We start from the raw sequence: 25090 nt of genomic DNA on the forward strand, positions 1-25090 counted from the left end.
TCTAAATATATAATTGGCTTCCTTTCATTTGCTAAATGGCATTGTGTGCAGGGCATTTTCACAGGTTTCTAACTTCCTATTTGTTTCAGAGTTTAATGATGGCACCCTTTAATGAATTTAGTTCCTAGTTCATTAGATCTTAATTTATATAATTTTCTCTTCTAGGATATTCCTTTTGTAATGTTAACTGTGTACTACTTTAGAAAAACTCATCTTAAGATATAAACAATTACATTGATAATTATTTCAGCAATACTTCTGTGATTAGCTCGTATTTCTCTTGTAAGACCTTTATGGTTTATTCAACCAAAGAATATCTAAAGTTAGGGATAACCTGATTATGTATTTTAAAAACCTTAAAGAGAGGTGAAAATGGCATCAACTTATGACTAGAACTCTTGCTTGCTATATTGTTAATACACAGTTTTGTGTTTCTGTGTAGTAAATAAGACTATATTCACTTTATTGTGGTTAAATTTCATTACCTAATATCAATTCCTGGTAATTGTAAAATTTATTAAGTTGGCCTCTGGTGCAGCTAAAAACTGTACCTTTATTTCCTCATTATGGCTGTATATCTGTGTTCTCCAAAACCTGAGAGAAAACCTCACTTAGTAATTTATTAATAACTTCTGGGAAGTTATTTTCATTTAATGAACGCTTGTACTCTTTTTTTTCTAATTAGAGTCGAGTATGCCCATTCCTTATAGACCCTTCTTCCCAAGCTACCGAGTGGTTAAAGACACATTTGAAAGACTCGCGTTTGGAAGTTATTAACCAGCAGGTATGTATTACGTGTAATTTAGATACCAACTAGAAATGGCTCCTTACGTGAAGAGACTCTGGGTCTATAGTTAGGAAACACAGATTGAGAACTGAGTCCTGTAATGTGCCTGGTGTGGGTCTTGGGGGAAGAGATGTAACTTTCTTAGCTTCGGTTTTCTAATTTGTAAGAAAGGAATAAGAATATTTATTTGATTCCTTCTAGGTACCAGGCATTGATCTAAGCTCTAGGAATTTATAAATGAGTACTCACAGTTCCTGCCCTCATGGAGATGACAGTTAAATAATTATTAACACTGAACAATTAAATGAGCATTTACACTTAATTGTGATTAAAGACACAAGTATAAGATGCTATAGAAGTAAGTTAGTTTGAAGAATTAGGAAAACCTCCTGGACTTTCGAATTTCCTGTTCCTGTAACTCACCAACAGGCATCCTTGTTGTGTCCCAAGATTTGACATTTGATCAGTAAAATGTAATCAGCCTTTTGGGTAGTGACTGCTCATTGTTGTATTTATCTTGCCAAAGAAGTTATTTTTGGACAGATTTTTTAAGGAATGCCTACTGTGTGATTAATTTTCATAGATTTTCTTTACGTGCTTGAAAAATTACCTCTGTAAAATGTTTTTCATTTATAAAATGGGGATATCTAACTCATTTTTGTTTAAGAATAATTATAAATTATTTAACATATAAAATGTTAATGTCACTGATGGCTTGTAGCGGGAGATATTTATAGTTATTACTCCAAATATATATATATATTAATTATAAAAATACATATATATATATATTTTTTTTTTTTTTCCCATAGTTGAAGGCCTGAAGTGGTATTCTTTACCTAGGCCAGAAAGCCTCAAAATTCTTGCATGTTTATAGACTTTTTTCTAACGGTTGTGTTCATAGTGATTAGAATTCTCACACCAAGAAAATTTCGCTAGAATTCATCATCTTGTCGTCTTCTTTCATTTAATGTTTTATATTGAATATAACCAACGAGTTTTTTATTAATACTTGAGTAACTTATTGCATATAGAGTTTGAAAATTTCCTCCTGCATCAATTCTAAACCATAGTAGAAAACTAGAAAAAGTTTTTTTATTGTTAATATAAAAATTCTTATTTTTCTAATGTGTCTATTTAAATTATTTATGAATTTGTTTAATAATTTATTCAACTAAATTGATTCATCACCAGGTACTTATAACTGGAGAAGCAATCATGAATAGTTTGAATTATTAACATACATACTACATTTTAAAATATGTATGTTATTCCTGTTAATATCTTTGTTCATTATCCATAAGGACCTTTGTAAATCTAAGTTAATAAAGAAATTAATATGTAAATTTATTCTCTTAGGACAATAACTTTATCACAGCTCTTGAGTTGGCAGTACGTTTTGGGAAAACCCTTATTATACAAGAAATGGATGGTGTAGAACCTGTTCTTTATCCATTATTGAGACGAGATCTGGTTGCTCAAGGTAAATATTTGACAGTTTCCTGAGAGTAGCTTTTTCCAGAGTTTCCAAAATATTTAACTTCATAACTTTGACTTTTTTTGTCTTGCCGCTGACTCTAAGGAAATGGAAACTTTTTTGGGGTGGATGATGGTAATGTCAGAATCTAATAGTAAAGCGAGTAAAAAAAAAAAAAAGTTTAAAGTGCCTTTGTAGAAGAGGCACCATGTTGGGGTCTGTAGCACCACTCCCAGGCACAGTGTTGAACTAGGAGGACTCAGCATGTGGTTGCACTCAGGGCTTCAGTCTATCGCAGGGAAAGGATGCAAAGCAAAGTCGGCAGAGAGAAAAGGCACATAGGGTGAAGTCAGGAGTCAAGAAACCAGGTGCAAGCTTCTAAGAATTTTCTTTCGTTCGAGTCACACAGGATGTGCTTCATTCCCCCAGGACTGAGTTGTGACAAGACCTGTGAAATGTGGGCTACCAGTGAAGCTTAGTGGAGACTCAGTGCCTACAGTTTTTACTGGAGGTGATTATGTAAGCTCACTCAGCCTAGCTAGCAGGTAGCAAAACTCCAGACTCCCCAAGGGAAAGCAGGTGTTCAGCATATAGCATAGTGTTTGTACAAATAGTTGAAGCACAATGAGCCACTCTTAGCTATTCTGGAAATGATGAGAACCTTAACAGAACCCTAATTCCCAGACGAGGGTCATGGGCCAGCCTTGTGAGCAGGCTTTTCTCAGGATACCAGTCTTAGGACTGCTGTTACCTCTTTTCTGCACAGACATCTAACCCAGACTTTAATGATTAGAAAATAATGCTCTTAAACTTAAAGAGCATGTCATGCAACTTGTATATGCGTACGTACAGAGGCATGTACTTACATACAGATACATACACGTACTTACACCAGACAGATTGCTAGCGCTACAAAGTTTTGAAAATTGGAGTTATTAGGACAAAGCAGACATACAACAAAGTGTGCACTACTTACTGATCATTTATTATCCCGCAGATAGGTGTGCATGGCCTAGCAGTGATTGATACGTTATGAAAAGAACTCTGGTAGTGGGACGTTGCCTTTGGAGCCTGGAGTCACCTCGCAGAGTTATCTGTTCTCATTCTGTTCTGTATTGGAGCTAACTCAGATCTGCTCAGGTGCTCTGCGATGCTGTCTTAAAGGGAGTGGGAATGAACGTTTAGGGTTTTCTGGATTTGACTCTCTTTGGTCTGTCTTCTGGCCCCTGGGAGCTCATTGTATAAATCCCCACGAGCTCTGATTGGTGTTAGGTTTTAGCAATATCTGTGGCATTGTCTGAGAATGGAGTTTGACAAGATCCCCTAAAGTCAGATCTGGAAAATATGATAATACTCTTATGTCACAGTTGATTCATGTTATGAACCACTATTCCAGATAGTTGTTCAGGGCTGTTTGGGTCAATTTGTTTATTTCTGTTCATTTCACTTAGGAAAATAGAGTTAATGTCTGCCTCTACCTTACATTTTCCATCTTCAACCCAGATTGGATGTATTCATGTCACTTCAGTTGAGTCTGTTATCCCCTTTGAGTATACTTCAGATTGTCCTTTTCCGGTTTTGAGTTCCTCGTAAATACCGATTTGTCATCACACGTTTCCTCTGGGACAGAGGATGGTTGTCCTAGAGCCATATAAAAGCAGTGTCTGTGTCCAAATTCATCTTTGTCCCAATGTTCTTAATCTAAGCAATATAAACTACCTTTCAACATAGTGATTTCAAAGCAGGCGCAAATAATAGAAATAGAATTACTTCTCCTCAGATTTATGCTGTTCAAAAATCCCCCAAATGTGTACCAATCAAAGAACAAGGTACAATTCCTATGCAAAGTCTCATTTTTTTTTCTTTTTTTGTCCTGTTTCCCACGTGCCTAGTTGCTCGGCCAAGGCAGAAGGCAGATGTGGCGTTTTCCAGACGCTAAGTACTTGAGGACAGCTGGATCAGCTAGCTTTGTAGAACTTGCTGACGGAGAGGCTGGTGTAGTTGGTGAACAGTTCAGGCTCACTAGCAACAGATGTCAAGAGTATTTTCCATCAGCCGTCCCAGTCCTTTACAGCTGCTTCCCTTCCGTGTTGGGTTTGTGTACGGATCCAGGAATTACAGTGGAGATGATAGCTCAACATTCGTGGTTGGCCCTTTAGCCCAGATGCTTCACTCAGGCGTGATTGCTTCATACAAGCATATGTACGTGCAACATAAAAGTTAACTGTGATTAATTGTTGTATCTGTTTCTAGAGGGTGGTTCTCCATATGGGTATGTCTTTAGTAGCCCCGTTGGGTCTGGATGGCCCAATGGCCTGAACACAGCTGGACCAGTGGTTCTCTAAGGGAAGTGATTGCATCTCCCAGGGGACATTTAGCAATGTCTGGAAACATTGTTGGTTGTAACAACTCAGTGTGTCTATGCCAAGGATATCTTTAAAATGCACAAGGCATCGCCTCATAACAAATAATTTTCTGGTACAAACTGTTGATAGTGCTGTGATGGGGAAATCCTGAGCTAGCTCACCAGTTCTGACCCAAGGATCTCTGTGCTGATACATCGCAGTTCTTCTCAGAGTGTCCTGCTGTTAAGCCAAGAGCACTGCTTGAAGCCAGTTCATTGTACAGATTATTCAGCGCTGTAGGCTGACAAAAATTTTACCTATTCATAGTGATGGCTGTAGCATCCCATTGGATTTACTTATCTGTGAGATTGTAGGCATCTGTAATTCTGTGCATCTGAAGGATATAGGGGTCAAAGGCGAGGCTATTTACCCTTTCCGGTGTTCTGCTAGCATTTTTATTATCCCATTTCTATCTGGATGATTTTTTTTCCTGTCTGCAGAATTTCCTTTAGCATTTCATGTAGTGAAGATGTACTGGGAACAAACTTTTTTTTTTCTTTCATTTTTGAAGGATTTTTTTTTCTCTGCAGTCATAAAATTCTAGGTTGACAGTTATTTTCTCTAGCCCTAAGTTTTTCTCTGTCCTATTCCAGCTTATGTCATTCCTGTTGAGCAATCACCTGTTGGTTTTATTATTGCTTTTTTTTTGTAAGTGATGTATCATTTTTCTCTGGATTCTTTAAAATTTTTCTTTGTCATTGGTTTTCAGTGCTTTGACCATGATGTCCTTAGAATTAATTTTCCTTACATTTATCCTGCTTGTATTTTCTTGAATCATTTCAGTTGGTACATAAGTATGACATTGAGCCTTCAAATTTTTATTTCTCTAATAATGATTAAAGTTCAACATAATTTTGATATTTTCTTTGACTATTTGTATATCCTCTTTCATGAAGTATGTATCAAATTATTTTCATGTTAACTTTAAAAAGTTACGTAAAATTTAAAAATTTACTCTAGGGTTCTCAAAAATTCCTTAGTGTTTTTGTTACCTTTGAAAGTAATCTTTGTTTAATGTGTATTTTTACCTAAAAATTATTTTATCAGTTAAAATAATAAGTAATGAACGTAATTGTTGATTTCTCCATATATGTTGTGTAATTAATATCACTGTTTTTATATTAGAATGTACTCCTTTATGAGGCAGTACTTTATTTTTTCTCAGTTTACCGTCTTGTTGCAAATCAACTGTGTATGGCAGTCTGAATAAATCCTTTTCAATGTTAATAATGGATTCTTTGCAATTACTCATGTGTTGATAATTCAACAGTTCATCTTTCTTCAAGTATTACATCTTAAATACTAGTGCAATAAACACTTTGAAACTGATGAATTTTGAAATAGAGAATAACATATAATTGAGTTTCCATTTTTGTCATGTATAAACATTCCAGGAAAATTTGTAGTATGAAACATTAACTTAAACTATATGGAATATAAGTTGATATTCCTTTGATGCTTCAATATCCTAGGATCATCTTAATGGGTAGTATCTATCCTTGCTTGCGTAAGTGCTGACTGGTTCAGCATTTTAGTTAATAGTATTTAGAGTAGCCTCACTGTTGCTGTCTTTTGGACACTATTGAAAAGACATAATAAAAAGTATTTAGAAGTACCGTAAAATTATTTTTTAATGTCATGTAGCAAAATATCGGATATTCAGGCCAACTAATTGTGTCATCTTAAAAACAATAGGACCACGTTATGTGGTGCAAATAGGTGACAAAATTATTGACTACAATGAAGAATTTCGCCTTTTTCTGTCGACAAGAAACCCAAATCCCTTTATTCCGCCGGATGCAGCTTCCATTGTTACTGAGATCAACTTCACTACAACGAGAAGTGGATTACGAGGACAGGTATACACTGACGATCATAATTGACCTTAGAAATCTGTAGTAGCTTTGTATACTCATGAGGTGTTTTGAGTGGGAAGCTTGTTCAGCTGATTAGCATTTACACTCTTGATTTTGAAAATGCACTTGCAAGTTAGAGTAACACATTTGGATTTATTTCATTTTCCATTAGTATTAGAGTTGTGCATTTGTTGTTTATGTGAAATTGCTGTTTCTTCCGGTAGAACTTTAATTTTAGTCTGTTTCTGTCTTTATGTGGTAGAATTTGAGGTATGGAAGGATCTACATATTAACATTAGCAACTTTATTTATTTTTTTAATTGTGAAAACTGAAGTTTAAATGTTAAAATTGCAGGTAATTGACTTACTCAGCTAATGGAGGGTCTTTGATTCCAAATATAACTTTTTTTTTGACTAGAACATTCACATCTTTGAATTTGCTTTATCTCTGTATGGCTTATTACAGCTTTGAACTCTTGCATGAATTACAAAATGATTTTTCATGTATAGATTTTTACCTTTCTCATTTTTTTCTCTTTAAAGGTATGAAGCCTGTTGACTTTTTGAGTATCATCCTGTTTTTCTCACGTAACGATAGTGTAGTTTTCTTCTTTTGACCTACATATATATATATATATTTAGCATGTATACTTGCCATAATTTTACTTTATTGTAATTTTTAAAACTCTACTTTTAAAATATTTTTTCTTACCATGCTAGATGACTAACTGCATATTTTTTAGGAATATCTTTTGATTGACTTGATGATACTGCTCATGAATAAAACAATGTACAGATTACTCAAAATTTGGCAGATTTGATAAAATTGCTTCTGTCGGAAAGATTTCCACAGTAATTGCTGAAGGGGGCTATTTAGGTCTTGAACAAGAACTAAGAGAAAATGCTTACACAAAAGATTTCAAATGAATATATTTTAACATGCAAATATCATTCATTCCCTGTTTTAAAGTTTCAAATTTAAGAATTTGACATAACATTTTTCAACGGCTTTATTAAGATTCAACTCATGTATCCTATAATTCAGTCATTTAAAAAAGTGTACAGGTCAGTGTTTTTTTTAGTGGAATTGCTGGGTCTTACGGCAACTCTGTTAAAACGTTTTGAGGAACAGGCAGACTTCTCTGAAGTGGCCGCACAGTTTTACTTTCCCACCAATGGTGTATAAGGGTTCTACGTTCTCCACTTCCTTGGCGACAGTTACTGTTATTTGTCTTGTTAACTGTAGCCATCTTAGTGGTGTGAAGTGGTATTTCATTGTCATTTTGACGTATTAAATACGTTTCTTTTTTATATTTATTACTGTTTTATTTAAACAAACTTTAAAAACTTGCACTTAGGAATGTGTTATGAGATAGTAAAGGTATAAAATAAAACCAGAAAGTGTTTGTTCTAGGGTGTGAACAGGAAGGGCCACACAAAGACATTGAAGGTGCCGGCTGGCAGTATACTATTTCTTGATTTAAGGAGTAGTTCTGTGGATATTTACTTGAAAGCATTCATTGGACTGTATATATTTTTGAAACAAATGAATAGAATGGTTCATTACTTTTCTGTAGTGTCTCTTTATTTCTTTATGTGAATACTTAACTATTCATTTTGCCTGTTCTGTCAAAAATAATCGTGATGGTGTCTCATATGTTTAACTAGAAAGAATGAAATAAGGTACATCATAGTATTATAATACTTGTCATATTTGGTCAAATGCAAAGCCTATTTGTGGGAAGTTTTTGTTCTGGTTTGTTTTGTTTGAACCTTATTGTTAGAATAACCTTGCTTTTTTTTTTTTTTTTTTTTAAGCTTTTGGCTTTAACTCTTCAGCATGAGAAACCTGATTTAGAGGAACAGAAAACAAAACTATTACAACAGGAAGAAGATAAGAAAATACAGTTAGCCAAGCTTGAGGAATCTCTTTTAGAGGTAAAATTTACTTACTCAGGATACTTTTTCTTACTACCTTATTTTCTATAATAAACACAATTAAGTATTTTTTAAAAATACTGCCTTCAGCATGTTTTTGTTTGTGTCATATGCATTTACATATCTATCTTAAAGTCAAAATTCTAACAAAAATAGATATTTTGGAATACAAGATCTTTAGGAGTAACGCTTGAGACAAGCATTTTTAAACTAATTGTCTTTATACTATATTATTTCATTAATATTTAATTCTCTGGTATATGCTCAGAATTTCAGGACACATTTGAAGGTAGCATGAAATTATGATTTAATCTGTAACTTTAACTAGTTTTTACTTTTATTAGACTGATAAAATTAATATATATACAATACTTTGATATAGTGTCATATGATTTATATATCTTGTGATATAAGAAGGCTATAAGATACTAAAATTCTTTTAAAAGAACGTATGTTCCCATAAACATCATCAAAATAATGATAGTTAATATGAGCTTCCTTTAATTGACTATTATAATATGTATAGCAATATTCATATTATTTTGTTAATTTTTCTGCAGACACTTGCCACATCACAAGGCAATATTCTGGAAAATAAGGATTTGATTGAATCTTTGAATCAGACAAAAGCTAGCAGCGCACTTATTCAAGAGTCACTTAAAGAATCTTACAAACTACAAATTTCTCTTGATCAAGTAAATATTTTCTTCTTTGTGATCTTACATTATTTTCTTAAACTTTCATGTTAATATGATTGAAAAAACATAGTATCAGGTCTTCATAGAAATGATGATTGGAAAAAAAGAAAGCTATTCAAAAGCACCAGAGTCTTGGGTCTGATTCTTAGTACAGAGAGGGACATAAGATATTGGGGACACCGAAGGTAAGGACTGTTGTTCATCGTCCCCTGCTGAGTATGACTGATTTCTGGCATGTTACCCAAAGTTCTAGAGCTGTAAATTCGTACTGAAATTGGAAACGAGTGTATTGAAAATGACTATTATAGAGCATCTTTGCCATTCCTGGAACTTTTCTTAAGTTTAAGCAAGTCACATATATCAATTAAAAGAGTTTAAAGCTATGTTTTTCCATCAAAAGCATTTTTCTTCCCTCCTCCTCCTGGACCTCATGAATGTAATTATCTAAACTCTTTTTCTTACAAATGGTTGAGATCCATTTTACTTTATTCTTTTGATAGTCCCTATAGCAAAATTTCAACCCTCTCTCAGTACAATAGATCATTTTTCTCCTACATGCAGTGACAGGTTTGCTGAAGAAAATCAAACAATAAAACAGATTAATGTTACTCTGAAGTCTGAGTCTCCAGCCTGCCCTGAGGCCTTACTGACGCCCTTTAATTCTTTCCCATTGCCCTCAGTGACTTTTCCAGATTTTATTTTCAGTGCTTTTTGGCCATTGCTCAAATTCGACACTTGCATAGCATTACTTTCTTCACTTGGGAGAGAGATCTGTTGAAAGCAGAATAAGAGCAAACTCTAAGCCTGTTTCCAGTCTAGTCCTCCCCCCAGGGCTCAGCTTGGCAGGTGTCATGACTGTCATTCTACACCTAAAGGATTTTGAGCTCCCTGTGCCTTCTCTTTATGAGCAGGCGTTGCTGAGTCACACACATAACTTTACTAGTGTCGTATTTATAATCCTGGCGCTTTGATCAGGATGACATGGAGCACCTTAGAGTTCCATTCAGAGCCTCGAGGCCATTTCATCCTGTAATCCTCTCATCTTGATCATCCTTTGATGATCCTTGATCAGCCTGCAGTCAGAATGCAAGCCCCTGTGGTATCTGGCTCATTCTGTGCTGAACAATACTAGGTGCTTTATTATCTTAAGGCAGACACCTGCCTCTGCTTCCATCAGTGTTTCTTGCTGGCACTAGTCCCCCACACTAGATTCATGGTTCTGACTTTTCTCCACTGCAGAGGTAGCCTTCTTACGTGACCTTAACTGGCTCTGTTCTGAAATGTAAAATTGCATCATTTGTTCTCTGAGCACAATTATTTACCATTCCATCTTAACCCTAATACAAGTGCTTACCTCTTTTCCTTGGTCTTCATTAAATACCAACCCATGAACTGCTCCTAGCCCTGTAATCTGAGGGGTAAAGAAATATTTTAAATACATTGCTCTGTTCCATAAAAATACAAAATAAAAATGTAATGTCTTAAGATAAAAATAAAAATAGAAACACGTAAAAATAGAAATGCTAGATTATGCTGTTTCTTTAGGTTGTCAAATTCTGTGGTTCATCTTCACTTGTGTGTATGTAAAAATTGTAAATTTGTGGCTAGATATGCGCATGGTGGTCTGTAGGTGGCAGTAACGCGTCAGTACTAAGGTGTTTCCCCCTCAACCATTGGTCCGCAGGAGCGGGATGCCTATCTCCCTCTGGCTGAGAGTGCCAGCAAGATGTACTTCATTATCTCTGACTTGTCCAAAATTAATAACATGTACCGTTTTAGTTTGGCCGCATTTCTCCGACTTTTCCAGCGAGCTCTGCAAAACAAACAGGTATGCTCTTGGTGACCCCATTGCTGAGACGGAGTAAGACAGATCACTTTACTAGGTGCTAATTTAATAATAATTTCCTGAGAAACCGTGCTTAGAATTATGTTGCAAAGGACCACATATAACACTTTAATAAAACTGTATTTAAAATAAACCAGCTCCTTAGCTGCATTTTATGTTTTTAACAAACTGTACCAATGTGACAGCCTTCTTAGTCGAAATGATTTATGTTTTGAGTGTAAATTAATAAATGATTGTGTTCTGAGATGATCATTAAAAAAAAACCCCAGATGATTCAGGAAGATATAAAGATAAGAAATTATCCATATAATCACATTACCGGGGGAAAGCATTATTGAAAATTTCATTGTCTGTCTTTGTTGTTGGAGGCTGTACTGTGTGCCAGGTATTCAAGAAAATGAGGACACAGGACTGCACTGCTTTATCAAGCTTACTCTGATGGAGGGAATGATGTGTTAAAGGGTACAAATAGTTTTAACTAAAATGTATCATACTGTATTTTAAAAATATAGACAATTTTCATGTCAATGAATATAAAGCTGCACAATATTTTTTGAGAACTTACAAGGCTGTAACCTACTTTATTTAACTACCTCCTGTGGGGTGTTCTGGTTTTCTCTGCTGAATATCTTATTACCCCCACAGTTGGAAGATTAAAGGAATGTTTTTCTTTTCTTTTTTTTTTTTTAAGCAATGTTTTTCTTATACTCGTGGATTCTTGTGCTCATGGATTCCGTGAGGAATTTGGTCAGGGCACTGCAGGAATGGAGGGCGTACCTCTGATTCACAATACCTGGGGCCTTGGTTGGGAGGACTTGAGAGTGGGAGTGGGCTCGGGGAGGCTTCACTTGAGTGGCTGGTGCTTGGGGTGGCGGGGCTTGATGGCTAGGACTGCTGACTCGGCACCTCTCCACGAAGCTTGGCCTCCTCACAGCAGACTGGTTGGATTTTTCACATTGCACGCTGGGACACCGAGCATGTCTGTTCCAGGGAACAAGGCAGAGGCTGAATGGCCTTTTATAACCCAGCCTTGGGTTGGTTCTGCTGTTTTCTATTGGCTGAAGCAGTCACAAGCCTACCCGGATTCAAGAAGAAAGGGAAAGCCTTTGCCTTTTGAGGGGTAGAGTGCCAAAGAATCCGGGGTCATGCTTCAAACAGCGACGGACATCTGTAGGTCTTTTCCCCCAGTGTTTTCCTTCACCAGTTATTTTCTTGGTTAAATTCCTCGACTTGGATAGCTGGGGCAAAATACCCCTTTGCAAGCCTTTAGACAAATGCTGTCTAATGATCCTTTGGAAAGATATGCTATTGTTGTATTAAACTGATGTAGTGAGAGGCCTTTTCCCATCTGCAGCTGAGCCAACAATGGGTATTAGAAATGTTTTAATAATTGTCCTGTTAGGAATTGAAAAATATTTCAATCTATTTGAAAGTCTTTGGTCATTGTCAGATAAATACCACTTGAAAGAAAAATACAGGATTATTTGTTTTTTTCTTTGGTGAATTATTACTTTACATCCTGTAGTATTAGTATTTTAAAAACAGTTATGAGATTCTTATCTATCAAGGACATTAAACTTTTGTCATATGTTGTAAATGCTTTGAGTTTATTATCTGCCTTCTAATTTATTTCAAAAATATTTTTATGAAACCACATTCATCAAATTGTTCATAGTTTGTGTTTGGTATAATACTAATACAGATTTTTTTATAATTATTTTTTGGATGAGAATAACTTATTCTCTTAAATTAGGGAGCAAAATTTCATATCCAAATAGGCTTACTTAAATATACCTTTCTGAAAAGAGATGATTATTCATTCAGTTAATATTTATTGCAGACTTGCTACGTGTCAGTCATTTTTCTGTGTGCTTCGATGATACAGCATAGAATAAAAATCCCTGTCTTCATTAACATGGACTACTTAATATTTTCATGAATAAGTTATTTCAGAAAATCTTTATTTGATTATAAATATTAAATTTCACTGATGTCTTTGCCACTAACGTAATTTATTTGAAGTTGTTCTTACATTCAGATTTGAAATGAAATGGCACCTAAGAGCTCATGCCTTGGGGGTGGCTTTTGTTAGGAAAAACTTGTCATGGCAGTCTTGGGCAACAAAATAACCTTTCTGCTGTGTATGTTTGTAATGTCCTTTGGACAAAGATTAGGTTTTAAGAGTTGGGGAAAGGCTGAAGAATGAATAATTGTGTTTTTAGTCCTTTGTTTTTAAAACATTCTGAATTTTTATATACTTTAAATTTAATCAAACCACTTATAATATTGTGCTGGTGGACGCGTTTTTACAAAGACAGTAATGGTGTAAATTCTGGGAGATTGGGTCATGATACATAATTGATGATATTTCTAATTCACTACATCAGCAGTTAAAACTGAAGAGTTATACTTAACTTTTTTTTGCATTAAAAATTTCATGTAAATTACTTAGAAAATCTACAGTGATAAGATTATTTAAAAATTCATTTTCATCTATTAGTCAAAAAATATTTATGTTAAAATTCAATGACCCCATAAACTGTAATATAAGAACTAATAAATAAGTTAGAAGTTCTAACTAAACTTAATTAAAAAAACTGGTTGTTTCGTACTGTTTAGAAAAGCTTATAGCCCCGTCTTTCCTCAGTGACAATAGTTCTGTGATAATACGGCTTTGAATAACACTGACCTTTGTATGTATACATGTGTGTATGCATGTGCGTTTGTGTGGATGTTTGAATTTATTTTAAAAACTAATATAATCTTAAATATGTAGAGTGAAAAACTTGTTTTCCAGTGTTTTGAAAATCTACTGAATCTCATAAGTACTATATTTTGTGCCACATTAGAGTGTCTTTTAGTGGATCCAAGTTTGAATTTCACATGTGGCCTTTGCTCATAAATAGTAAAATTAAGAGGAGTGTTTGTGGTATGAACTATGAATGGTGAGCTCTTGGTTAGAGCACGCTACTAACAAGGCCAGGAACCTAAGTTTGATGCATCTGAGTGCCTGGTCACAATGTTTTCAGCTAGTTTCACACTGCTCATTCATCCTGGGTGCACATCATTAAACTGTTAAGATTATTTTAATCGTTTTTTCCCCCTCGTTCAGTTATCACAAGGGAGCAAGCAAATTTAGTCTAAATGTTATAATGGAATTGAACTTTGAGAGGCATGTATTTTCCAAGTGCACCCTGAATGAAGTAAGATGTAAGACTCATGTCATACCAAGGAAAAGGCCAGTCTTGACAGCATCCCCCTCCACGTTTTCTAACCCAGGCCAGTTTCCATTAATCAGAGGAAATAGCCATTAATGATAATTTTTCAAATCACGGGCAATCATGTACAATAGAAGTACAAAAACAAGTACAAAACTAAAACTGTAAGTTTTGATGCCACAGATTTCAAATTCAACCTGGAGGGCACGGTTTAAGATTGCTGAGATTCTTATGCCGAGGATGAGAAAATTCTTTATAGTGTGGTTCTGGTAATACTGTTTGGAGGCTGGGTTGGCAGTTATAATACAAGTAATTCAGATTGATATAGTATTTTTAATGCCATTAGGAATCAAAGTGGTATGGTCAAATTCAACTCATATTGTAGTATTAGAAATTGACTGTAATTTTCATTTATTGAAACCTTTAACTCTATACATTAAAAATACATCATTTTGATTATATTAATGTAAAGGTTTAATGCATTTATTTAGCTCCTTGAGTTTGACTGGCGAAGGTAATTGTTCTAGAATCAGTTTTAAGTCTGGAGGAACAATTTATAAGCATGATCAAACTGTGGGATACTTTCTAAATGTTCATGAATTTCCTAATGGTTTTTCAATTTTCAAATTGTAATTTGCAGGATTTTGAAAATACAGAACAGAGGATCCAGTCTCTCATAAGCTCGTTGAAACATCTGGTATATGAATACATATGCTGTTGTCTATTTAAGGTAAGAAACATTGTGTTTTTCACATGTAAAATACTACCTGAACCTTGATTTAATGCAATATTAGGTTAAATTATATAACTCTGCCTTGTAAGAAGGTATTAAAATTGGCATTTCTGATATTTTCCCAGAATAATATTCACTACTAACCAGAATGCCTTCCAGCACTTGGGAGGTAGTAAGGAGAAAGGTGACGAGAAAGGAGAGCAGACACTGGGCCCGCTGACTGAGCTCTGAGCATCTCAGCAGCTGACAGAGAGAATGACTATGGAATACGTAGGTCACTTTCTAGCCACTGTTTCTTAATCTCAGCATCACTGCCATTTTGGGCCACGTAGTTATTTGTTATTAAGGGCTGCTGTGTGCACTTTAGTATATCTTATATCACCTCTGGCCTCCAGCAGCTGGTGCCACAAGCGCTCCCTTTCCCCTGTGGTGACAGTCGAAAATACCTCTTGACAATGCCAAATGTCCCCTGGGTTAGGGAACAAAATAATTTTCTATCCCTCACATTAGGAAGTAAACTAATGTCTGATCCTGAGTTACGAGAGAAATTTGTCATGGAAATCTTCATATTTATAGGACCCCAAAGGAATAAACAATGAAACACATTTTAGAAGTTTTTTGAATATTGTGGAAAACACAGGGTTTTTGCTTAGGATTTTTTTTTTTTAATATCAATTCTTGGGTATAGCTTGAAGTATATTAATGAAGTGCTCTGGAAAGGCAGTTAACTAAGTGAGAAATAGAGTTACTATGGTCCAATTATATAGGCTTCTTAGAAAATCGTGAAAAAGATATACTTAATATATTCTTCAGAATGAGATAGTAATTTTTACTATTAGTGGGATTTTGTTGAGGGTCTTTGACAGAATAAATGCTTCAAAGTACATCTCAGCACTTTGACAAGGAATATTGGAAGTCTGAAGAATTGTAATTGAGCATTTCTGCAGAACTCCTCCTTGAATGGAAACTATGGATACATATTTTCCTTTTAAAGGGCTTCTAGTAACTGTCATTGTGAAAATCACGGATTCGGCCTTCGGTTTTAACGTGTGTAGAATGAGGAGTTATAAGCAAATAATCTCACATCCCATTTTGTTGCTAAATAGTTTCGATCCTAGATGCGAGGATGATGTAGCAGTAATTTCATTACTTACAGTTACAGCTGTACACGTATAGGTAGTTATTTTCCTTTTTACACTATCGTTTTTTTTGCTTTGTTTGGAAGGAAAATTGGTAGATGTCTAATTGCTATTTACTTCATTGTTATGTTTAAAACTAGTAAAAAGCTTTAAAACCACAAAAAAACATAATACATTTTTGATATTTATTGTCTTGTTTATCCTGTTCATTATTTCTTTACCTTAGATGAAGGGTGCTATTGTGCTCATTTTAAATATCCATTAGTCTGTGAAATAAACGTCTTAGTAGTTTATCCAGCTGGTTACTGTTCAGTCCCAAAGCTGAATTCTAACCATCTAATGCTGAAGAACATCACAGATCTCTCCAGATGACATGCCTTGCTTTTTATATATTTTAAATCACATGGGAGCTGTTTCATACACACTGTAGTTGGCTGTAGCTATTTTTCTCCGTACTTGAGTGATGGCCCTCTGCTTCCAGCTTTTATGCTTTGTTTTCATTCATTGACTGTGTTATAATTGTGAGTGCATGTTTGTTTTTATTTATTCATTTAGTTGATAGGTAGTTATTGGTTACTTGCTCTGTGTGTGTGTGTGTGTGTATACAGACACACACATACACGCATACCCAATATGTACTTTAATAAAATAAATTTTTCTTTTGTATTGTATTAGTCAAGACACTGGATCTTGCCAACAGAGGGGTGATTTTTCTTGCAGGAAAGATCACTTGCTGGTAGTATTTACAGGAGTCTTTTTTTGTTGTACATCTTTTGTATATATTGTATTTAATATCCTTATATCTATCTGTACATTTATAATCATATATGTATAATATTAGATATAAATAAAGTATTATTTATAATGTGGGAGAAACTAAAGTTTAAATTAAAACTTTAGTAGGGAAGATGGTGGTAAACAATTTTTTTTTTTACAGAAATGATATAAGCTTATTTTAGAAAATTTGCAAAGTATATCCAAGAAAATATAAGGAAACAAAAATAACCTGAACCTTAAAAATAAATCACTGATAAAATTTTTGATACCTGTTTCTAATTTCCTTTACAGATGTATATCCATATGTTTATGTAAATCTGTTTGTTTAAATAAACAATATGAGCTATGCTGTACACTTGGACTATCATTTATGATAGACTTGTGAATATTCAAGTTATTTCAGTTTTCTGTCCATTATAAAATATCTTGCAATGAATATACTTATTTCTTATCTTGGAGTACATTTATGATCCCTTTGCATGAATTTCTAGAAATAAAATTCCTTTTTTTCCAGTTTAAATTTTTTTCAGGTTTCTTTTTCTTTATTATGTAAAGTTACAGGTGTACCAGATAGCGGTTCACAGTTTTTAAAGGTTGTATTCCATTTATAGTCATAAAATACTTGCTATGGTCCCCATGTTGTACAGTATAGCCTTTAGCTTATTTTATACTTAACAGTTTGTATCTTAATCCTCTGCCCCTGTAGTGGCCCTCCCCCCTTCCCTCTCCCTAGTGGTAGATACTGTTTTGTTCTCTGTATCTGTGAGTCTGCCTTTTTTTGTTATAATCACTAGTTTGTTATAGTTAGGTTGATTCCATATCTTGGCAGTTGTTAAGTAATGCTGCTATGAACGTTGGGGTGCGTGTATCTTTCCAAATTAGTGTTTTTATTTTTTTCGGATATGTATCCAGGAATGGAATTGCTGGGTGCACATATGGTAGTTACGTTTTTAGTTTTTTGAGACACCTCCATACTCTTTTTCCACAGTCGCTGCACCTTTATTATGCACTTTGCATAAATTTCTAGAAGTGAAATTTCTTGATTGAGGGGCATATAGAATGTTCAGACAAATTTAAGATTACTAATGCAAGATGTTGAGCTGGTTAGTAATAACTAATTTAAACCTCACAATTAGATGTAAGCTAGTTAAATAAGTTTTTTTTAATGAGATGTACACACTGATTAATCCTTAACTTTCTCTGGAAATTTTCTGTGTCCTCCCACCCCAACTTAGAAGTGTGTCCTATGTAGACGCCATCTGAAGAGTCATTTCTTACATTGATATAAGATTATTTGATGACAGAATACAGATTTTGTGAGCCAAAATTTAAGGGCTATGCTTTTCCTAAAACAAACATTTAGAAAAATCAAGATAATATCTGTTATTCTTTTTAGGCTGATCAGTTGATGTTTGCTTTGCATTTTGTTCGAGGCATGCATCCTGAACTTTTTCAAGAAAACGTAAGTGAAAGTAAAGGAGGAAAATGCGAAGAGTTGCATAGAAATTTGGTAATGCACAGACTGATGGTGAGACTAGATGTTACTTAAGGCTGTAAATTATGTGTCAACCGATAATCTTTTACTCAGATATTTAGTGTAAGGTGCTGATTTCCAGTTCTGCTCTCTCTGGGTAAACCCAATATTCTGAAGCAATGGTAAGGCAGAGATAGAAATCTAAGATATTTACCATGCTGCCTCGATTTTTCTGAACACAGGTCTACTTTTCCCAGGCACCAGATGAGTCAGCCTTCTTATTTTCCTGTTCTAAGCAGTGGGACTGATAAATATAAAAAGTGAAACAGTATGAGTCTAGCACTACATCATTTACTGCCTCCACTGACTTGCTCAGAGTCAGCAGGTGAAGCAGGAGGGTGGGCCGTTCTCAGAAACTGCCTTTGAGCCTGCAGGTTTATGTTAATCTTTTAATGCATAATTTAACTTCATTTCTGGTCTGCCATATAACCTCTCTCAAGCTTGAAAAGGACCTCCTTCAAGATAGAGCTAAGTAAACCATCTCTGATTTGCTTCTAATATTAAAAAAAAATTATTTGTAAGTGACTTTTGTCATGTTTATGCCATTCTTATTGAAGTGGGAGTCCAGTAGCCAGGGTGTCAGGGAATGCTATATGGACAGTGGAACTTTGACCTCGTAACTTTTGACTCTTTTTGGTTAGATGTTAACTATGTTCTGGGTTTTTCTTATTTGAATAGTTAAAAGAATGCAGACCGTTCCATGTGCCTATATTCTTTGTTTCCCTCTAACGCCACGTGCTCTGGATAATATGTATTGATGCCCGTAACTTTATGAACTTCACTCTTTTTAATTATACTATTTACTTTGATGTTTTCCCCTCCTTTTGTATAATGTTTTCACCGTGATCAGTATGTTCTGCAGTGTGAGACTTAATGTTCCCTAGATTTTCCTCCTGGAGTGTAAGTAAGTTATTGTTGGGAAAGGGGAACATTTTTCTTTGACTCACTTAAAGTAGTAAAATAATTCGTATCTTCTTTCTTTGTGACTGTGTAAACTTCAGTAGGAAGAGTGACTGGTCCGAACGGGTGGAGACGAGGAATGATGTTGCTTTGCTGATTTCTCCACATTGCTCTCAAATTTTAATGTTTTTTGGTTTATTTTCTGGCCAGTGTTTAACAAATAAAATGGTAGTGCCCATTATTACCTGACTGGGTGACGCAGAGTGAAGACTTAGATTTTCTGAGAGCTGTAGATTCCATAGCACTTGATCAATCTTGATTCCCTGGATTAATTAAAAAAAAAAAAGAATGATGATAGTCTTCTCCCAAACTGTTGGAAAAAATAAGTTAATGGAAGTACTTTTTTCCCAATATACACAGTTTAAAAACTTTTGCTACACCTTATTGCTTATCTTTTAGTTAGGAATAGCATAGAATAGAGGACAAATTAAAGGGAGTGACAAATGCTAATTAAATAAGACATTTTAGTTCTGAGATATTGAAACTCACATATATATACTGTGGTTATATTTTTGTCTTAAAATTGTTTCTAGTAGATTTCATATTAATGTTTTATGTTGGAATGATGCATGAACTCATCCTTATAATGTTAATGTGCTAGGAGTGGGAAGACGTGCAAGAAGTTTTATTTTTTCCCATGTTTTTAGAAAGTTGGATTATAAACCATCTTATAGGAAAATTTTAAAAAATTTGTTAAATGTTAATAGAGTTATTTTTTGTGTGTTTCTCATATTTTTATTCAACAGGAATGGGATACGTTCACAGGTGTGGTTGTCGGAGACATGCTGCGGAAAGCTGTAAGTTAAAATAATAAAATTATTTCACTCTTAGGGAAAATAATTCTGGCTTTGGTTTCATGAAATATAACTTGCCTCAGAGGAGTTTTAAACTACTGTTGATTATATTTTAATTAGAGGTGTATGTCCTTGCCTCTATGTGCTAGTGTGAAATGGACCTAAATGTATTTTTTTTTTGGTCTTTGAGGACATACATTCTTTTGAGAATATTTACTGAATATAAGAAATTCATATGGTTTGTTTTCTCACTATATATATTTTGTCCTGAGAACACTTTTGTCATTCTAAGAAAATCAAATCTTGAATTATAACTAAGAAAATGTTCTCATATAAATGGAGTTAAAAATTACTTCATTTAACTTTTGATAACTTCACTCAAATTTAGCTTTTTCTCTAATTTTCTATTTGAACATGTAATGGATAATATTCTTCAGAGCAGCCTATCCAAACTGTATTGAAAAACCTATATTGTATTTGAAATGCAAGATATTATTAAAAATAATACAATTTTTGTCAGTTTCTTACTACCTTTGAGTTTTTCTAAAGTTTCACAAAAGAGTAAGCCCAATGAAAGTGAATGTAACATTTGTCTAAATGGTTATCTATACCTTATGTAGCATTTTACCATGCTGAGTTGCAAAATACATAAAAAAATTAAAAATACATAGAATGAGCTTTTTTCTTTCCCGAACTAGTGTTCATAAAATTAGCTAGTCAATTTTTAATTCTTTGAAAGTCTGAATTTTACCAAATACACCAAGGAAAATAATTGCTCTTATTAAAGGACTCTCAACAAAGAATACGGGATCAACTTCCATCTTGGATAGATCAGGAAAGGAGCTGGGCGGTGGCAACATTAAAGGTATTCCTTGTTTTTACTGGGAGAGATGTTTAATTCTTTTTTATTTGAATTATTTCCATTTATATTTTTTGTGCTACTTATTCATACTCAGTGTTGATATTTCTGTGAATATGACGTGAAATTTCTGGGTAAAAGAATATCAAAGAATTACTCTGATCAGTCCTTTAAAGAATAATTTATTAATTAATGTTTCATTCAGTGTATCCGTATTGAGTCTCTACACTGGCGAGATTCTGTGCCATATACCCACAGGGAATATAAAGATAAGTCTTCTAATGTGGTCTTTGGAGGCCTTATTTGTAGAATAATTGAGGATCAGTAATAAGATGCATTATGATTCTTATCTTGAAAAAAGTTGGAAAAAATTTCAAATTCAAACTGTTTCTCTCACTTCTGTTCACCTTTTAAATCTCTCTCTCACTCAGCTCTCCTCCGTCCCTGCAGTCAGTCTCTTGGTTTGGGCTCTCATCACTCAACTGGAGATTTCTACTTCCAGTCCGACCTCTCAGTGTCTCCTGTCCATCCTTGTCCCGTTATCCCCTCAACCTGAAATGGCCTTTGACTGGTTTTACCTCTCAAATGTCTGTTTATTTTTCAGGGCTTAGCCAAAGCATTACCTCCTCTGATTTTTTTTCTAGATTTTGATCTTTTCTGTAGCATGTATCTTAAGTCCGTCTGTATCACAGCAACTGTCATAACTCATCCAAAGTGGTCTGTTATGTCTGCTTGTTCTGCTAGGTTGTAATCCACTGACACTAGTACTCTTGCTTTATTAACTGTACGTCCCTAATGTTTAGCATGAAACCTGACTCCTTCATTCCTTTGTTTATTAGGTATGTGCCTGCTGTGTGCCAGATGCATAGTCAATTCTTATTAAATGCTCTTTTTTGTTGTTGTTGATTGAATTAAGATTACAGGTAGACAAAGTAATGACACAAGGATAAGGTAAATTTTGTGTTTAGATATTCCATAGTGTTAAATACTTACTAAGTATTTATAATATATGCTGGTTGAGGATGGTGAGTACAGATATATAAAAGCTTTGATTCCTGCTTTCCAGGAAACATTTTTCAAGCAATTATAATGAAATGCAGAAAATCAGTAATTACGAAAAATAGAATTTGAAGGGATTTCTGGATTATTGGGCAAGTCTTCTGAATTATCTCATGAAATCCTAGTGGCAAAATTAATAACAGGATCCAGCTAAAATGGCTTGAACAGTTGATCCCCTAAGAGCTTACACTTGGGAAAACAGTCTTCCCGGGTTAACCTAAAAGTTGTAATGATGCTTTTTCCCACATACTCATTTCCTGTTAAGTAAAGAAACACAGAGCATTTTGGATGGGCAACTTCCCTATTCAGAGAAGATTTATAACATACATTAGTGTTTTGTTACCATTTTAGTTTACAAAACATTTTCAAATTAATGTTATCATTTATCACACCAACTTTAAGAGAGAGAGATTTTTAACTCTTTTTACAGATGAGAAATGAGAATCAGTTTAGTGAGTTGCTAAACATGAGCCTAAATTTTATTTTTAATTTCATGTTTTTGAGGACCTGTTGTGTGCCAGGCGTCATGTTAAAGACTTCAGGTGCAATCTTATCTTATTATCAAAATAATCTATTGAGGAGGTCATAACTAGGCCTGTTTTTGAGAAGAGGAAACTGAGGTGTAGACAGGTTAAGTAATTAAGTAATTACCCATGATTAAATAGCTGGGAAGTTTTGGAGCTCTGATTTTAATTCAAGCATTCTGATCCCAAAGTCCATGCCTTTAATATGTAGGTTTTTCAAATAAAGTGTTTTCTTTCTCTCTTACTCTCACTTCCCCCATCCCTTCTTTTTCCTTCTCACTTTTTTTTTTTTTTTTTTTAACCCACAGTGTGAGTTGGGTGGTGAGGATGGGGCATAGGGAAGAAAAAGCAGCTCAGAAGCCCAACTCCCAACAGTTCTGTTTTCCTTACTCAGGCTAACGTGTTGTTTTTGTTGGGATTGAAAGGTGAATATACTTCTCTTGAAATCTTTTCCATTCTTCCTTTCCTTCGTCCTGCTTTTCTTCACAGCTAGGACTACGGTCCAGTAGCACGTAATTAAAATGTTAAGAGTAGCCAGCAGGTGTGGATGACTGACTATGTCCAAAGTACTATGCAGAATTTGAAAGTGGATCATCTCATTAAACATGTGCCCCATTGGGAAGCAGCTGCAGCTACTGTCCTTACGTAACAGATGAAGAAATTAGGCACAGAGTCCCTTAGAAAATATAGAGTCAAGATTTGAAGCCGGGCATATTTTTACACTCCACTGTGGAACTCCGTTGTGGCAGTGGAGCGTGGCGATGTGCACCTGGCTTTAGTGAAAGTTCTTTTTCCACGTGGTGGAGATACGTAGCAATGTTTTTACATAGAGAAAAGATTTGTTAACTTGATTTAGTGCTAGTTTGGAAATATTTTCTTTTAATTCTGGATTAGTCTACTGTACTATTTCTGACCTAGAAATGATTAAATAAGCCAATACAAATTAAAAAACAAATGATAAACATCTGTCAGTAATTAGTTTCCTTTTACTTTTTTAGGAAGTGTGTGTTTGTTACATGTATGTCATTATCACTGCATATGGCTATTTTTATTTTTTCAGATTGCCCTCCCCAGTCTTTATCAGACGCTCTGCTTTGAAGATGCAGCTCTGTGGCGTACTTATTGTCATAATTCAATGTGTGAGCAAGAATTTCCTTCTATTCTTGCAAAGAAAGTTTCCCTATTTCAGCAGGTAAATTATCTAAATGCATGAAAGTGTTTCCTGTTTCTTTTGTCATTCAGAATCCATTTCAATAAAAGCTTTGCTTTGAGGATAACCTTAATGGGCACAGGTGGGTGAGGGTTCTGCCTTGGCCACCTTGTGCAGATAGTGAAACCACTGGCAGAGTCTCTGGGTTGGTGTCTCCCAGGGAAGCGCTCCGTACTCCACCTACCTCCAGGCCCAAGGGTGACTTTGCAATAGAGAACTTGTCTCATAGAACGAAATCACGGTATAGATTGTGTAGGTTCTTCACTCATATCCCAGGCTTCTGTCTAAGAAAAAGACCGTATGGTGAGGAATAGGGGATTTTTTTTTTCCATTCCATTTCAAAACACAGTGATGAAACCTACTGGTGGGTTCCGCTCAGTCTTTGCTAGACCAAAGTCTTAGAGCTGGGGGGGGCTACAGGATGTGGTGCTCCAGGAAGTAACCCTCCCATTTGTATCTCTTCACTAGGCTGCTGGCTGTGTTTCTGTCTCTTTGTATTCCCTTGTTGAATTTTATTTCTTCAAATCTGTTTTTAAAAAAGGGGAGAGGGGTGCAGCTAAGAAAAGCTTTATTTGAAAACTTACAGATGTAAGAATAGATATATGTGATTCAGCGTAAAATTAGTGACTTGAAAGTTTAGAGAAGAGTTCTGGGCCTCTGCACGGCTGTCACCAGAAACGCCTTTACTTACACCCCTTACTTCCACCTGCCATTGGGCCCTTTAATTAGACCTTGAGGACACAGCTGACCCTACGACCATTACGTGCTGGCGTTTACTTTTGATGATGGATCTGATAGGTTTTAGTAATATTTCAGCTATTAAAAACGTGTCTTTGTTTATACCTACTTTGATAGTTTGAGGCATGGAAATACTGTGCTACAGTAATTAGTGTTCACATATTTTGATCAACATCTGTTTAATTAACTATTGTTAGTTACAGCTGTTGTGGAAACGTGATTATTTAAAAATACTCTGCACTTTATTTTAAGGTTCTTGTGGTACAAGCTCTCAGACCAGACAGACTGCAAAGTGCCATGGCTCTGTTTGCATGTAAAACCCTGGGTAAGTACAGCACTCTTAAAGAACTAGACCACAGACTTGAATTATTTGTTCTAAATTTACGTTTCATTTTATGCTGATTTTAGATTAGAAAGATTACCAGGTCTTTTTTCCTTTATTCCACTTAATCTTACAGTCTCTACCTGTTTTAAAGAATCAATGCTTTGTGCTGGATATGACCGCACTTAATTATGTGTTAAATTTGATGCATAATTG

At 34.8% G+C, this 25090-nt stretch overlaps 1 protein-coding gene across 5 annotated transcripts in view; it reads left to right on the plus strand.

The window, feature by feature from the left end:
* DYNC2H1 (dynein cytoplasmic 2 heavy chain 1) overlaps positions 1-25090 on the plus strand; it is a 264075-nt gene that overhangs the window by 119895 nt on the left and 119090 nt on the right. For 4 of the 5 annotated variants that reach the window (XM_045515383.2, XM_045515381.2, XM_010953183.3 and 1 more), the window contains 12 exons: positions 686-784; positions 2147-2270; positions 6365-6528; positions 8344-8463; positions 9024-9158; positions 10846-10989; positions 14866-14955; positions 18271-18336; positions 20115-20165; positions 20950-21027; positions 23665-23796; positions 24805-24877. In XM_045515383.2, coding sequence (XP_045371339.2) covers positions 686-784; positions 2147-2270; positions 6365-6528; positions 8344-8463; positions 9024-9158; positions 10846-10989; positions 14866-14955; positions 18271-18336; positions 20115-20165; positions 20950-21027; positions 23665-23796; positions 24805-24877 — 1276 coding nt within the window. The remainder of the gene's footprint in view (positions 1-685; positions 785-2146; positions 2271-6364; positions 6529-8343; positions 8464-9023; positions 9159-10845; positions 10990-14865; positions 14956-18270; positions 18337-20114; positions 20166-20949; positions 21028-23664; positions 23797-24804; positions 24878-25090) is intronic. The other variant, XM_045515382.2, reaches the window with a different exon arrangement.

This window comes from Camelus bactrianus, chromosome 10 (assembly GCF_048773025.1).
Source record: "Camelus bactrianus isolate YW-2024 breed Bactrian camel chromosome 10, ASM4877302v1, whole genome shotgun sequence".
Classification (NCBI taxonomy): domain Eukaryota; kingdom Metazoa; phylum Chordata; class Mammalia; order Artiodactyla; family Camelidae; genus Camelus; species Camelus bactrianus.